General features: G+C 43.9%; 1 protein-coding gene across 12 annotated transcripts in view; it reads left to right on the top strand.

The window, feature by feature from the left end:
• CTBP1 (C-terminal binding protein 1) overlaps window positions 1-13,312 on the top strand; it is a 223,700-nt gene that overhangs the window by 154,571 nt on the left and 55,817 nt on the right. The window contains exon 1 of one of the 12 annotated variants that reach the window (XM_071753251.1): window positions 5,930-5,947. The exons of 6 other annotated variants lie outside the window; for them this stretch is intronic. Coding sequence is in view for 3 of the 6 variants with exons in the window: in XM_071753257.1 (XP_071609358.1) it covers window positions 7,969-8,008 (40 nt within the window). In the remaining 3 variants the exon portion in view is untranslated. Of the gene's footprint in view, window positions 1-5,929; window positions 5,948-7,780; window positions 8,009-8,701; window positions 8,719-13,312 lie in introns of those variants that run through there. 5 more of the 12 variants (XM_071753259.1, XM_071753257.1, XM_071753262.1 and 2 more) reach the window with 5 other exon arrangements.

The following is a 13,312-nucleotide window of genomic DNA, read 5'->3' as shown; positions in this document are numbered from 1 at the left end:
TGTAAAATATTGGCTAGAAAAAATGTATACTCATTAGGAGGGGGTATAAAAGTATTATTAGTATGTTGCTAGATATATGGAAGCAGGCAACATAGGAAATGTGTTTTTGTGGCCAGTGGGGTATGTGTTGTATTCATGAAACCCTTCTGGTGTCTTTTTACTGTTCTAAAATCATTGACCATTCACTGTTATGGATTGTCTGGCCTGGATATTGTTCCATATGTTGTAACTATGGAATTGATTTTCACTGCCTGTCTCTTGCTACAGTTTTTCTCCACTCTTAATTTTCCTGCTTTCTTAAGAGTACAAAGGGCTGTTTGTTTAGAGTACTATTTTCTGATTTTGCTTACAAATTTCTGGGTACATTACTTTAAAAATGAAATTGAAATGAGTTTAAAAATTCAGTTAGAGCTTGCACTTTTTACTGCAGTCCATTACATTCTTTAATAGTTATTTCTAGGCAGATTTTGTTACGTTCACACAAATGTGTTCGGTTTTCTGGTGTTGGTCATAGCTCCTGTGCAAGGTGAGAGGTACCAAAGGTATCTGAGGTGGCTGAGGGATGTTGTACTGCTGTTAGGGTGTAGTGTTATCAGATTTTAATTGTGTGTGGATGTGATCAGCCAGTGAAAGGTGAGGCAGTGCCAGGGAGCTGGTGTGTGTTTTAGGAGCAGATTCACTGGAGGTCACTTTTTGCTCTTTAGCAAAGCAATTCTCTTATCTTAGTGCTTGGTGATGTGGAGTGCTGGCAGTGCAGCATTTCATGAGGATGCAGAGCAGTGTTCAATTTGGAAGAGGATTAAATTCAAGAGGGATAACTTGCAGTCACCCCAAGTAAATTTAATGAAGCAAGAGCCTTGTTTCAGTGTTACAGATGCATAATGCCAGTGCATTGTTGTGCTCAAGATCTGTGATAACCAATGGCCATTTTCATGTAGCAAACATTGTTTTGCTTCTTGCATCCTTTAGCAGCCTTGCTGGTTCTTCAAATTCCTAAGCCTTGCAGTTAGTTTGAGAGAAAAGTCTCTAGACTAATACTTGGTGAGATGTTAATTTGATTTAATACCTTTTTTTTTATCATTCCTGAGAGGGTTCTCAGCTTTGTGGTGTGTGTTTCAAACATGGAAGTATGAAGTCCTCTGTGCCACTTAGTGAATGAATGATGCCACTGGATGGTTAAATAGTCTCCATACTACCTGAGAAATTACTGCCACCAAACAGGTTATTGAATCTATTACAAACTTGCAGTTTTTTGATCCTGTCAGTTGGCTTTAATATGTATGTCTGTTTCTTTGCATAAAGAATGCAGCATCACAAAGAGAATCTATTTTTCATTATAATTTTAAAGAGAAAATCACATCATAACTATTCTGTATGGATCTGAGTTTACTGCCCTTAGTCATATAGAAAATAATACCTGACCAGGCCCAGACTGATTTAAAATTTGAGAAGTAAATTACTACTCAGTAGTAGCTTGCTGCAATCCAATTCTGTAAAAGTAAATGCAGAATGCTGTTATGCTGGTTCATTAGCTTGAAAAGTATATTGTATTATAATTGTTAATGAAATATTTTAGTGTAATATATTCTTTCTAAATGCCTTTTTGTAAACCTTAGGAGACAGCTGGATCAGTGGTCTCAGTTGTTGATTGAGGGGCTGTCCACATAGTTCTGTTAGTAGTTAAGGTTAAATTTTTGAGAACTTCACTCTAGGAGTAGAAGCCTCATCCTGGAATCCCTGCAATGTACATAGTTTGAATGAGCTCCAAGTTTTCAGGCAGGTGAGAAGGAGAAAACCTTCCCCCTGGGTTACTAACCCACTTTTTGTTCTTTCATGTTAATTGTCTGTTCATTCCTGGGAACACAGATTGAGCTGCTTCTCCTTTATCTCATCCAATGTCAGATCCCAAAGGAGCCTTGCCAGTGCAGAAGGGAGTGAGCCATATGGGGCAGGTTGCAGTTGTTCCTTCAGGTCTGGATTTATTCCACTGTGAACAGATGGACAATGGCTGACATCCACTAATGGTTCTCCATAGGTTTCTTCCACTGTTCATCTCCATCTTCTTTTTCTCTTCAGCCAGAGCACAAACCTTCCTGGAAATGGTCTGTTAACTGCTCCTAACTAGATGGAAGATGATACCTCTCATTTCATGATAACCAGAAAATGCAGAGGATTTAATTCCATCCTGGTGCTTGTGTTTTTAGCACTTATATGAAGAGGGTGAGATCAAGAAGAAAATCCCATAGTCACTTAATACAGATAACATCAGAGGAAAGAGGGTTTTTGTGTTCACTGGTTGGAAGGGAATTTATTCTTCCATTCATTCAGCACACTGCAACCTTTTTCACTTTTGTAGGACTGCTATTTCCAGCACAGAGCTAGTATAGCCATTCCATTCTGAGGAAGGAGCAATGCACATTTGGCATTTCAAAAATGACTTTGAATGTTTGACACAGCTGAACTTCCTGTTCATTAAGTGGAACTTTAATCTACCACTTTGATCCTTCAGCAAACCTTCTTTTATGGTAGACGAAGGTCCTCTATTTTATTTTATCCATGTGATGACCACCGTTTCTTAAAGATGAAGTGTTTTCCTTTTGTCAGTTATTCTTTTTGCCATTTTCCCCTCAGAACCTGCTGAAAATGTTTCTCAGAAATGGCCTTTCTCTTTCACATCAACCATAAAGCATTAGCTTCCTACAGTGGGAAGTTTCACACAGAGTAAGTTGTGTGTTAGAAAAAAAGCAGCTCTAATTAAAATACTTGACTGCAAAATGAAAGTATACTGATCTCTATGTGTGTATTATATAAACAAATGCTTCTCAAGATCTGAGAGAAAGAATTAAGGAAAAATTTAAATCCAGACAAAGTCTTCTTTCCAGATTTTAAATAAATGGTATTGACTTATTTTGATGACACATTTTAAAGATATATTTTCAGGACAAAGTTAAAGCGTTGGGCCTTTTTCATCCAGCCATTCTTTTCTTCTGACATAAATCCCTTTAGGATTTCCTAATAGCATCTGCAAGATTTACTGTTGACAAAAGTTAAGAGATTCCTTTGAAATATAATCTTACATTTTGATTAAAAAATGTGCAAAGCTTTTAAAAAGATGCTTTAAAAACTGTTACAGTGAATGACGCACTTTTGATAATGAAGCAAAACCAGGCACGAAGGAGCCAGCACACACAGCTATGACAAACTAAGGAAAATTTCTAATTACACAACCTTAATATCTAGATGTAAGAATATTCTCAGACTTATTTATTCACTTCAGGGACCATTCAATGTGTATCTTAGCTCATTGCTTGGGCAATTCAACAGTAAAATTTCCTCTTTCAGGATCTTCAAAGTTGCATCTTCTAACCCTAATGTAGCTAATTCTGAAAGCCCAAGGTCATGCCCTTATGATTAGACATTCCAAGGGGAATAAAACTTGTAGTTAAATTATACACATGGCTGTTAACAGGTACACTTAAAGCAATGTGTTTACTCTTCAGCACACTGCTCCTCCAGCTGACTCTTAAGGAGCCAAGAAACAGTTTGGGGGCTTTGAAAAATGCTGTGATTCTTAGTGCAAAAGACAGAAGATACTCAGCTGTGTGACCTTATTGTAACAAAACAGACAAAAAAACCTAACCAACAAGCAAACCAACCCAAAAACCACCAACAAAACCAAGTAGTTGCAGTGCCAAAATATGTGGTGAGAGAATGAGGAGTGTTGTGGTTTGTGAAATTTTGCCCTACCTTGGAGCTGTGCATAGCCTAAAAGATGTGACAGAGACTGAGTGACCCAGAGGTGAACTGGAGACCATAGGAAGCAAAATGGATAGGGCAGGAGAAGACTTGACTGGAATCAGCTGGTCTGCTCCTGGATTTTCTCATGTCCTGTCTAAAACTAGGCCATTGAAAGACATCTAGGGGAAGGGAACTGAACTCTGTGTGAAGCTGAGCTTACTTCAATATCTCTTGGGTTATTTTGCTGTTTTGTTTGGTTGTTTGGTTGGGTTTTTTTCCCATCCTGAGAGTCTCCATAGCTTATCCTATAGAGCAGGTGCCTGGTGGCAGCTGTCAGAGGGCAGAGAGGATGGACCTTTTGCCTAGGGAGACAGGGTCAGATAACCCCTCTCCTTCAGCAGGTGCAAATCAGCTTTCTGCTATGGAAAGGGACCCAGTTGGTCCAGTTACAATCAGCTGAGGATCCAGTCCTTGATGCTTTCCCAGGAAACGTGAATTTGTGATGTGTGTGTGCACGCGTGTGCAGGCAGGGAGATAAGTTGGGCATTACCTATAGTAATGCATATTTGTTAAGTCTGCATATAATCAGAAAAGAAAAAGAGCAAGCATATGAATCCCTTCATGAAGTAGCATAGAGAATACCAAACTGCAGTATTAATAACCTCCTGTTATTGAATACTCCATCTGTTCATCATGCCAACTTATCCTCACTTAGAGCACTCCCCTTGTCATAATATTTTGTACCACACTCCCCTCCCTCCTTGAAGCAGCAGTTCCAGTTTAGAACTAAACATTTGCCCAGTCATGTAACCTCACTGAGGAAATGGTCTCATTGCCTCTATCTGCTTATGGTTCTTTATATAAAAAAAAAAAATCCAAACCCAAACCAACATGTAACTGAACTCTTAATTTAATTTCTGAATTTTCATTTTTTCACTATTTTGGTTTTTTGGAGATGGTTCCATATCCATATTGGTATTCACATGTGGTTTAAGCATGTTCTACCCTTAATGCTCATTCTTGCTCATACTTTGCTACATGGCAACTTAAGTGGTGGGGGGGAAAAAAAGAAGAAAATAATTATTTTCTTCTTGCAGCTTTGATATGTATATACTTTTTTATTTGCTAGCATTTATAAATGGCAGTAAAGTGGTTAACCACTTCAAAGTAATTAAAACCAAATTTGTTTATGTATACAAACCCCAGATGAGGTGCTTGGCTGGATGCTGCCCTAGTGATGCACGGTGAGAATCTAGAGAAACTGTGTTGTTTGAGGGATGTGAGACATCTGTACTGAGCTACAAAAGGCTTTCCCATTAATATAGGAGGAAAATGAAGAAAAGGCAGAGGCTGTGTAAACTTGTCCTGGGAGTTACCTCCCGATCCTGCTGGATAAACCTATGAAATGGACACTACTTGGAGAATGAAGTTGTTAGGGAGCTGGAGGCAAATTGCTAAAATGCTGCCCTCAAGCTAAAATCCTTTACTTGTGCTCTGAACAGATTCCTGAAATCCACACAACTTTGAGACAGAAACCACCTTCATAACCTTTGGGTTCAAATATTCCTCACTCCGAAAAAAACCCCAACCAAACAAAAAAACACCAAAACCAACCCAACCAAAAAATCCACAGGAAAATTTATAGCCTGTGCATAGGGAAGCACAGAAGAGATGATCTGCTCCTAGTACCAGGCAGTGAATGAGTGCTGCCCGGGGCACCCTGTAACCATTTCTCTTTGCTGCCTCTAATACACCCATCACTTCGGGTATGTTAAGTACTGAGACGAGTCCAGCAGAATCAAAGAAAGAAAAAAAAAAAAAAAAAAAAAGGGAGAGAGAGAGAAAAGAAAAAAAAACCCTTCCTCTCTACCCCCTCCTTTTCCCTGCGCTAGTTTTTAAAAATCACCCCCGGCCCCGAGCTGAGCAGTGCAGTCAGTCAGCAGAATTCACTCCCAGCTCATCCCGCAAAAACGACCGAGAACGCGTGAGAGGAGGTGCAGAAACTTGGCGCTGGGAGTTTGGCATGGAGTAACAAGGCAGCGGGAGGGACAGATGAACGCCGAGGTCCGGGCAGATGAACGCCGAGGTCCGGACAGAGCCCAGAGCTCCGCAGAGCTCGCTGCCCCTCAGCGCCACAAACTCCTCTGGGGCGGTCGAACCCTGCACCTCGGCCCGGCTTGGTGGCCCGCTTCCCCTCGCCTCGAACTCGGTAAGAGCTTTGCCAGTTCTGTCTGAGGCGAATCAGGCCCTGAGTGCCCGCCCGGCTCGGGGAACAGCGGGAATACCGGGAATTTATTTACCCGACCCCGGCCTGCCCTGTGCCCCCCTGCTCTGAGAGGGCGGCAGGTCCCCTGGCACCCCTGGGGTGCTGCTTTGGGGCAGCGTGGATTTTAGGGGGGATGTTGGCCGCGTAACCGCTGAGAGAAATCGAGCGTTTTATTTCTGGAAAAAAACAAACAAAAAACCCCAAGAAGATGAGGTTTTCGGTCGCCGGGCTCGCCCGTGGGGTGGGGACACAACGAGCAAACACCCTGTCTGCTCCCGGCCGCGCCTCTCCTTCCTAGCAGCCGCTGAGGTGGAGAGGGGAATACAGTGCGAGAGGAGTAAAAGTTGCTCAGATGGTTGGAACCGAAGCTCCGAGGGCTGAGGAGAGGAAAAACCGTGAGGGGAAGGCAGCAGCGCGGGGCCATGGCGGCGCCAGCGCCCTCCACCACCCTCGCCCCCTCCCTCACCCGGGCGGGGCGGGGCGGGGCAGCCGTCAGCTGACCCAACCTTTGGTTTTCGTCCGCCGCCGCCTTGCTTCGGCAGGGAGGTGAATGGCGGGCTCCCGGGGGGACCCCCGTGTGGTGGCACGGAGCGGGGTCGCCGGGCGCTGTCCGTAGCGGCTGCTTTGGGCCCACAGGTCCGTGTAGGTTCCGTTGTGAGCAGTGCAGAGGCAAAGCACTGAGTTCTGTGCGTTCCCTTGTCAGTGATAGCAGTGTTACCCCCACCCCGGGAGGTGACAGGGGAGCAGGGCTGTGTGTGAGGCCAGGGCCCGGGTGTCACAGCGGGCAGCGGAGCACTCGGGCAGCCTCGGGGCTTCACCACAGCGACCGGTTTTAGGGTACATCGGGACATCACCTTCCTTTTTCCCTAAAAGACGCTTTTTGGCTCCAACAACCTTTTCTGAGGGTCCTGGAGCTGCGTTTTTGTTCCTTATCGTCCCCGCGCAGGGTGGTGCAGGTAGTTTGAATGCGGTGTGGATGCGGATTAATTTGGTTTAATTTGGTTTAATAGCAGTTCAGTGGGGTTTGCAGGGGAGCGGGACCAGCTGGGTCCAGGCGTTCATCCCGGGGACCCCCGTGTGGGGACGGGGATGGAGCTGCAGAGCGGGACCCCCGGGCTGGGCTGTGGTGGTGACACGGGGCGTTCCCACCAGAAATCGGAGCCATAAGGCGGCTCCTCACCTGGGCACCGCGGGTGAGGATGGAAGAGGGTCCAGTCCTGTTCACCCAGTGTTTTGGACTTAATGCCAGGAACGTGTCCATGGGCAAAGAACATAGTTTGGCTGATTTGCTGCTTTTTCCCTTTTTTGTTTTTTTGGTTTTAATTTTGTTTTTTCCATCCCGGATATTAAAAAGGTGGAAAGCCTGAGTCAAACCACCAAAAAAATGACGAAACACTAGAAGTTTCGTCATTTCGCTGGAAGCTGACGCTTTGGGAGTCCAGGCAGGGTGTCAAACGCAGCTAGCGTTTAACTCCCTTGAAGTTTAAACAAAACCAAAGCGACTACATCGGGTCCCCAAAAAGTTCCCAGGTTTCGGTGCCGGCTTTCTGGGCAACCACAAAGCAACGCGGCCGCGCCAAGCCTCAAGGCTCTTAGGCCCCCTCTGGCGCCCGCCCCGCTCTCTTCCTATCCTCCATGCGTCGCCTAGAACCAGGAGATCAAGACGAGGGTGCGGAAGCCCCTCCCGAGCCGGCGGAGGAGGCAGCGGCCGCTCCCCCACTCCCCCCCCCACCCCACCCTGAGCAGGCGGCGCGCGTGCGCGCGGGGAGGAGGAGTGGGGGGGGCGGGGGCGCGCCGGGCGGGCATGCGCGCGGGTGCGCGCCCAGGCGCCTCAGTTCAGGGGCGCCCAGGGAGTATCCGCCATATGCCGCGGCGGCTCCTATGTGCGCCGGCAGCCTCCCCGGCGCGGAGCCGCGGTTCCCCCACGGCCTCCTCCCCGCCGCCAGCCCGCACCTAACGCTTCAATGGGAAGTTCCCACTTACTAAACAAGGGCTTGCCTCTAGGTAACGAGCTGAACCCCCGCTTCGCCGCCGCGCCGGCCTGCTCGCCGCGCTGGGGACCGGCGCTGAAGGGGGGGTGGGGTGAGGGGACGGGGAGGAAAAGAGGGGGGTGTGAGGGGGGGGTGTTGTGCGATCGGCCCCCGCCGCCAGCACCGCGCTTTGTGTGCCCGTCACCGCCGCTCCCGGCCCCTCCGCGCAGCCACCACCCCCACCCCCGGGGTGCTGGCGGGGAGCGGGGTTCCCCCCCCTCCCCCCAACTTTGCCTGGGTGGCGGCTGGGAGGTTGGAGTACAAAAATAATAAGAAATAGAAATGAAAACTAGAGGCTGGGAGGTGGGGGGGAGGCGCAGCCGGGGCGCTGGAGCTCGGCTGCGAGGAAAATAAATCCTTAAATAAATTAAGAAAAAAGTCGAAGCGAAAACTGCATCCAGAATATTAATTTGGGGTGGGTTGTTTTTTTTTTTTGTGTTTTTTTTTTTTTTTTTTTTTTTTTTTTTTTTTTCCCGGTCCTGTTCGCTCTTGGGTTGAGTGGTGCCTTGGCTTTGAACTGCAGAGAAATGCTGCTAAAGTGCTTTGGGGTGGGGGGAAAGCTGTGCTAATATTTCAATACACAGGAAGTTTAAAAGCTGCATTTTAATGCTGTAAAAAGTACTTAAGGCTTAGCTGTTGAAATTATTTTTGCCAAATTTTACCGATGAGTTATGTATCTGAAAGGTAAGGTTCTTCTCTGTAAATATGCATTTCTCTTTTTCCTTCTTATTTAGCATTTGTGCTAACAAATACGTTTATGGGTTGCTACTGGTTTTTAAGGTACCATGAATAACATACATATAGGGTGGTGTTACAGATATGCCTGCAGCACTGCTTGGCATAAATTATCATGTTAATATGAAGGTTATTTTTTTTTCCTTCCCTCAGACATAAGGAGACAGAATGTTGGTTCTGTTTATAAACATTATCATTTTCTAAGCAAATGATACCAAAAGAAGGCTACAAAGCAGAACATAAGCCTGTTCACCATGTAGATGTGAGTCAGTCTGCCATGCTGCTTTGTTTTCTTATAAAAAATTAAATTCAGAAGTCAAGATTTCAGTCACAGTAGCCATCTGGGCAGAATAATGCTAGAAAACACTGTTATCAGCAGTGGTTTTTGAAATTTCACCTGTTGTAACTTAAAATTATTAACAATTTAACATCACCTTGTATTTTAATAACTTGTCGTTATCAGGAAGAATGTTTGCTTTTAGGCCATGATGGAGCAGCTAAAGATAATAATCCCTTTAGCCTCATTGAAAATAATGAGGCCTAATAAATGGAAGGGAATGTGTACTTTTTTCTCAGTGAATTAAAATTCACTCTCGTATTTGCAATGTACGTACGTGTTTCAGGCACATCGCACCGATTCCTTCTCCTGGGTCTTAGGAGATGTAAATATTCTTATTTAACATTCTAGCCTCTTGGCAAGTAGCGTGATGTCCTTATTAAAATCTCTTAAATCTCATTATTTTATCCCACTAGGAAGGGACCAAGAAAATACTAAGAAAACTAAAATCTATATTTAAATAATTTCAGCTGAAATCCCATTGAGCAGCACTTTAAAAATCTATACCCTTTATAAATAATAAGGGTTCAGAAGCTCATTATGAAGTAGACTGTGCTAGTAGAACGATAATTGTCCAGTGCATCTCTTTGTTCTGTATTCTTATCTCTTTTACCTATTTTTAGCTGTGTTGGTGAAGCAGGCACGTAAAATTAGCAGCCCAAACTGCTAACTTTAGTGTATTTTATAACGTTGATCTTTATTGATCTCAAAGGCAGGAAGATTTCATTATGGGAATTCCTTAACGTTTGACAGATAATATCTGCTTTGGTTTACTGTTGTGTCAGCCCTCCCAAGAGTAAGCTAGTGACAAAGTATTTTGTCCAGTTGCAATTCACTAGTGTATACAAACAACCCCCTGCCTCCAACCTGCCAGCTTTCCAGTCTGAACAAGAAATGTGTTTATGGAGTGCCTGCAGTTCCCAACCAGAAGAAAGGAATCGAGAGAGTTCGCTCATTTTTGTCCTTGTTAATGTAAAATGATAGTTGGGATATATGAGTGGAGTTTCTCTGCTCAGCAGCATTGTGTGTATAAATGGGTGCAGTCAGTGGTGTGTTTCCTGTCCTTCTGTAAACACACATACACTCTGGTCATGTAGATCCAGTCTTTCTCCATCAGGGATTGTGTTGTTTCGTTACTGAATTGGTAAATCAAATAGTAACAATGCTGAACGACTAATTGCTGTAGTCGTGCTCAGCAGAGGAGTTTAGTCAATGAAACTACTATTTTGAAATGGAACTACTACAGTCACCTTTGTGAATTTTTCAGCTCTGTGTTGTCATATGTAGTTAAGCAGGAGCTGGAGCCACGCAGCTTTTGAGCACCCAGTGTGCTGAGTGTAAAAGGTTCATCATCGTAAATATTGTATATGCTGTGATACATTATCATAATGTGGAGCTCCTGATAGCATGACAAAACAAATTACAAGTGCCCTTATGTCTGTCAGTTTGGTTAGCTCTTGACTTACCCTTCTGTATCATAAAAATAAATAGCATCTGCCCTTTGTTAAAAAGGCGGGATGCTTGAATTTACTAATCTCCCTCTAAGAGTTATTGTTTTATTTACAATGTAAACAGAGTGGTCGCAGTACTTAGCTGAAAAGTGTGATCAGAGAGATTAGGATTGGGCTGGCTACTGTGAAGTGTTATCATACAGATACACTAATGCATTTATCAACGTTTTAAGATGTGAAATCAATCTACTGCAGATGGGTGACTGGGCTGAGTAACCCCGTTTGGGGGAGAGAATTGACATTAACCCTAAATTGTTTACATGAACAACATAAGAGTGAAAAAAAGAATTAAAAAAGGTTGTTCTACAAGAAAATAGTTTGAACGGTGGTGTATGGAAAGGCACAGATTTAAATGTCTTTTAAGAAAAGATGCTGAGAAGCAACGTGATCTTTAATTTGCTTGTGTGAATTTAAACACTCGATGGAAAACCAGGCAGAGAGTGACTAGAATTGCTTGTTGCCACTTTTTCTGCCCTTGCATGCATTTGTGATAACTGTTTTGTGAAACTTAGCCCGAAGAGGTTGGTTTCTTGTGTGTTGGAGCCCTGCCTTTAAGAGTAATATTTAGGTTTTCACCTCCCAAGCCAGCTGGGAACATTGATGAGGTGATACTCCACAGCATGTGTCAAGCTTTCAAATCCCCTAGCAGTTGGCAGTATAGTAACAGAGCAGCCTCATCTGAGGCTCCCTAACCTTCTGGCCCCATAATTATTTATTTAGTGAGAGAGTAGAGGTGGAGTTACACTTTTAATATGTGTCCTAAAATTTAAGGTGAGGATAAAAGTTGTAGTACAGAGCCCTTTAGCCTTAGTTCCTCTGCCACACGTGCTTTCTCACTCCCAGACACTGCAGCAACAGATTTACAGTTTGGGAAAGCAGAAGTTCCCAGCTGTGTTTTCGGGTCTCTTTCTCTCCTACCGCCTTGAGAGCAAAGATGGTGATTCATTTGAATCTGTGTATTGATCAGGAAAACATAGCAAACATTCATTACAGATAAATCTAAAATTAACATTTCCTGCTGAAATACAACCCTCTGCTCCCTCAGCACTGTTCCTCTGGGAAGACTGGGGGAGTGCAGCAGCGTTTCCAGTTGTGGTGGGCGGTTTAGGATCTCTTGGGCTGTGATTACGAAAGGATGGCTGTGCACTGGAAAAGATCCTCAGCCCATCTCGCCAAACAGTTAACGTGCTTGGAAGTGTTTTGGGAATCTGGCAATATTAAGGCCTGTGCTGTCTGAAACTGGTGTAGGACTCAGGGTAGTGGTATTTCAGAGAGAGAGAGAGAGAAGTGGAGTAAGTGTCTCATGCTGTGAAAAAGGGTGCTGCGAGTCCATGGATTAGACCTTTTTTTAGGCACTTGTTGAGGCCCTGTCCTTTGATGTTCAGCTTTGGTTGAAATGACTAAAAACTTCAAATTGTTTTTGAACCCAACTGGAGACCCATCTAGTTCCTTGAGGAATATGAGGGAGTCCCTGGGCTTGTCTAATTTGTGTTCCCTCAGAGCTGCTATCTGCAGCCACGTTGGGGACAGGGAGTATCTGGAGCAGAGAGTGCCTCAGCCGCACCCTTGGCTCTGCTCTGCCAGCTGCCAACACCAGAGCCCAGGGGGCAGCTGGCAGCTTCACCTCCTTAGCTGGCAGAGGGATGGCTACCCAAACCAAGGGTACACTACCTGTGTGCTCCAAAAGTAAAAAAAAAAAAACTTTTAAAAAGCTCACAAGGTAAGATTAAATTTCGAATAAAATCAACCCCAAAACCCTCTCTCCTGAAGAATATCTCTATAACAGATGAACAGGTTAATTATTTTGTGATGTGCAAAACATAGCATGCTTATGTTTGCTAAAGCAGAGCAAGAATCTAATTTTTAGGAAGATCATTATAAATTAACTTGTCTCTTTTATGAAATATTTTTGTCATTTCATCCCAAGCATATCACATTCACATTTCCTGTATTATTATTCCATTTACTAATTATCCAGTCTGTGTCTAATCAACATAATTGAAAATTGACATTGTTTGATTTTTTTTTTCCCTTTGAACTTGATCTTGCTAATGCTATAGCATGCTTTATTTTGGTATTTATGTTGGATGACCATTGCTCATCTCATTTCATCTCATTATAACTACCTTTTTCACACGGGGCTGTTGGAGGAACTTCCTTGCCACAGTAGTCAGCCAGAAAGGGTTTTCTACAGAAAGCACAAAAAGCTGTCCTCGGGGCTGGGGACAGTTGTTCAGAGTAATTCTGAAGTTGGGGTTTCAGTAGAAAGGTTCTTACTTCTCTTGGATATGAAGCCTTTGTAGCTTCAGTATTAAAACATGAGGTAATGTGATTATATAATTTTGCTTTACAAAATTTGAAGGCATATTTTAATAGCTCTGTTTACAGGTCAGTGGATGTCCCTTTTCTATGCCCAAACCACTTCAGAGAGTTGTGTCACCACGGGCAAAGTTACATAAGTCTGAAAGTTGTTCACGCTCTCTGACTCTCTATGGATGCCAGAACTCACCACGTTACCCCTCCTCTCCTTGTAGTCTTTGTAAGAGATCTCTGGTGCCAATTCACAAAAAAGGAGGAAGCAGAGAAAATAATTTTTTTCTACACTTGAGTCACAATTCCAAATTCCTGCATGCAGTCCAGATTTCTTACGGTTGGATGTGCACTAATGGTCTTCCTGAACAGCCCCAATATTTTT

This window comes from Heliangelus exortis, chromosome 10 (genome assembly GCF_036169615.1).
Source record: "Heliangelus exortis chromosome 10, bHelExo1.hap1, whole genome shotgun sequence".
Classification (NCBI taxonomy): domain Eukaryota; kingdom Metazoa; phylum Chordata; class Aves; order Apodiformes; family Trochilidae; genus Heliangelus; species Heliangelus exortis.
The sequence above is the reverse complement of the archived record's forward strand: the minus strand, read 5'-3'. Positions and strand labels throughout refer to the sequence as shown.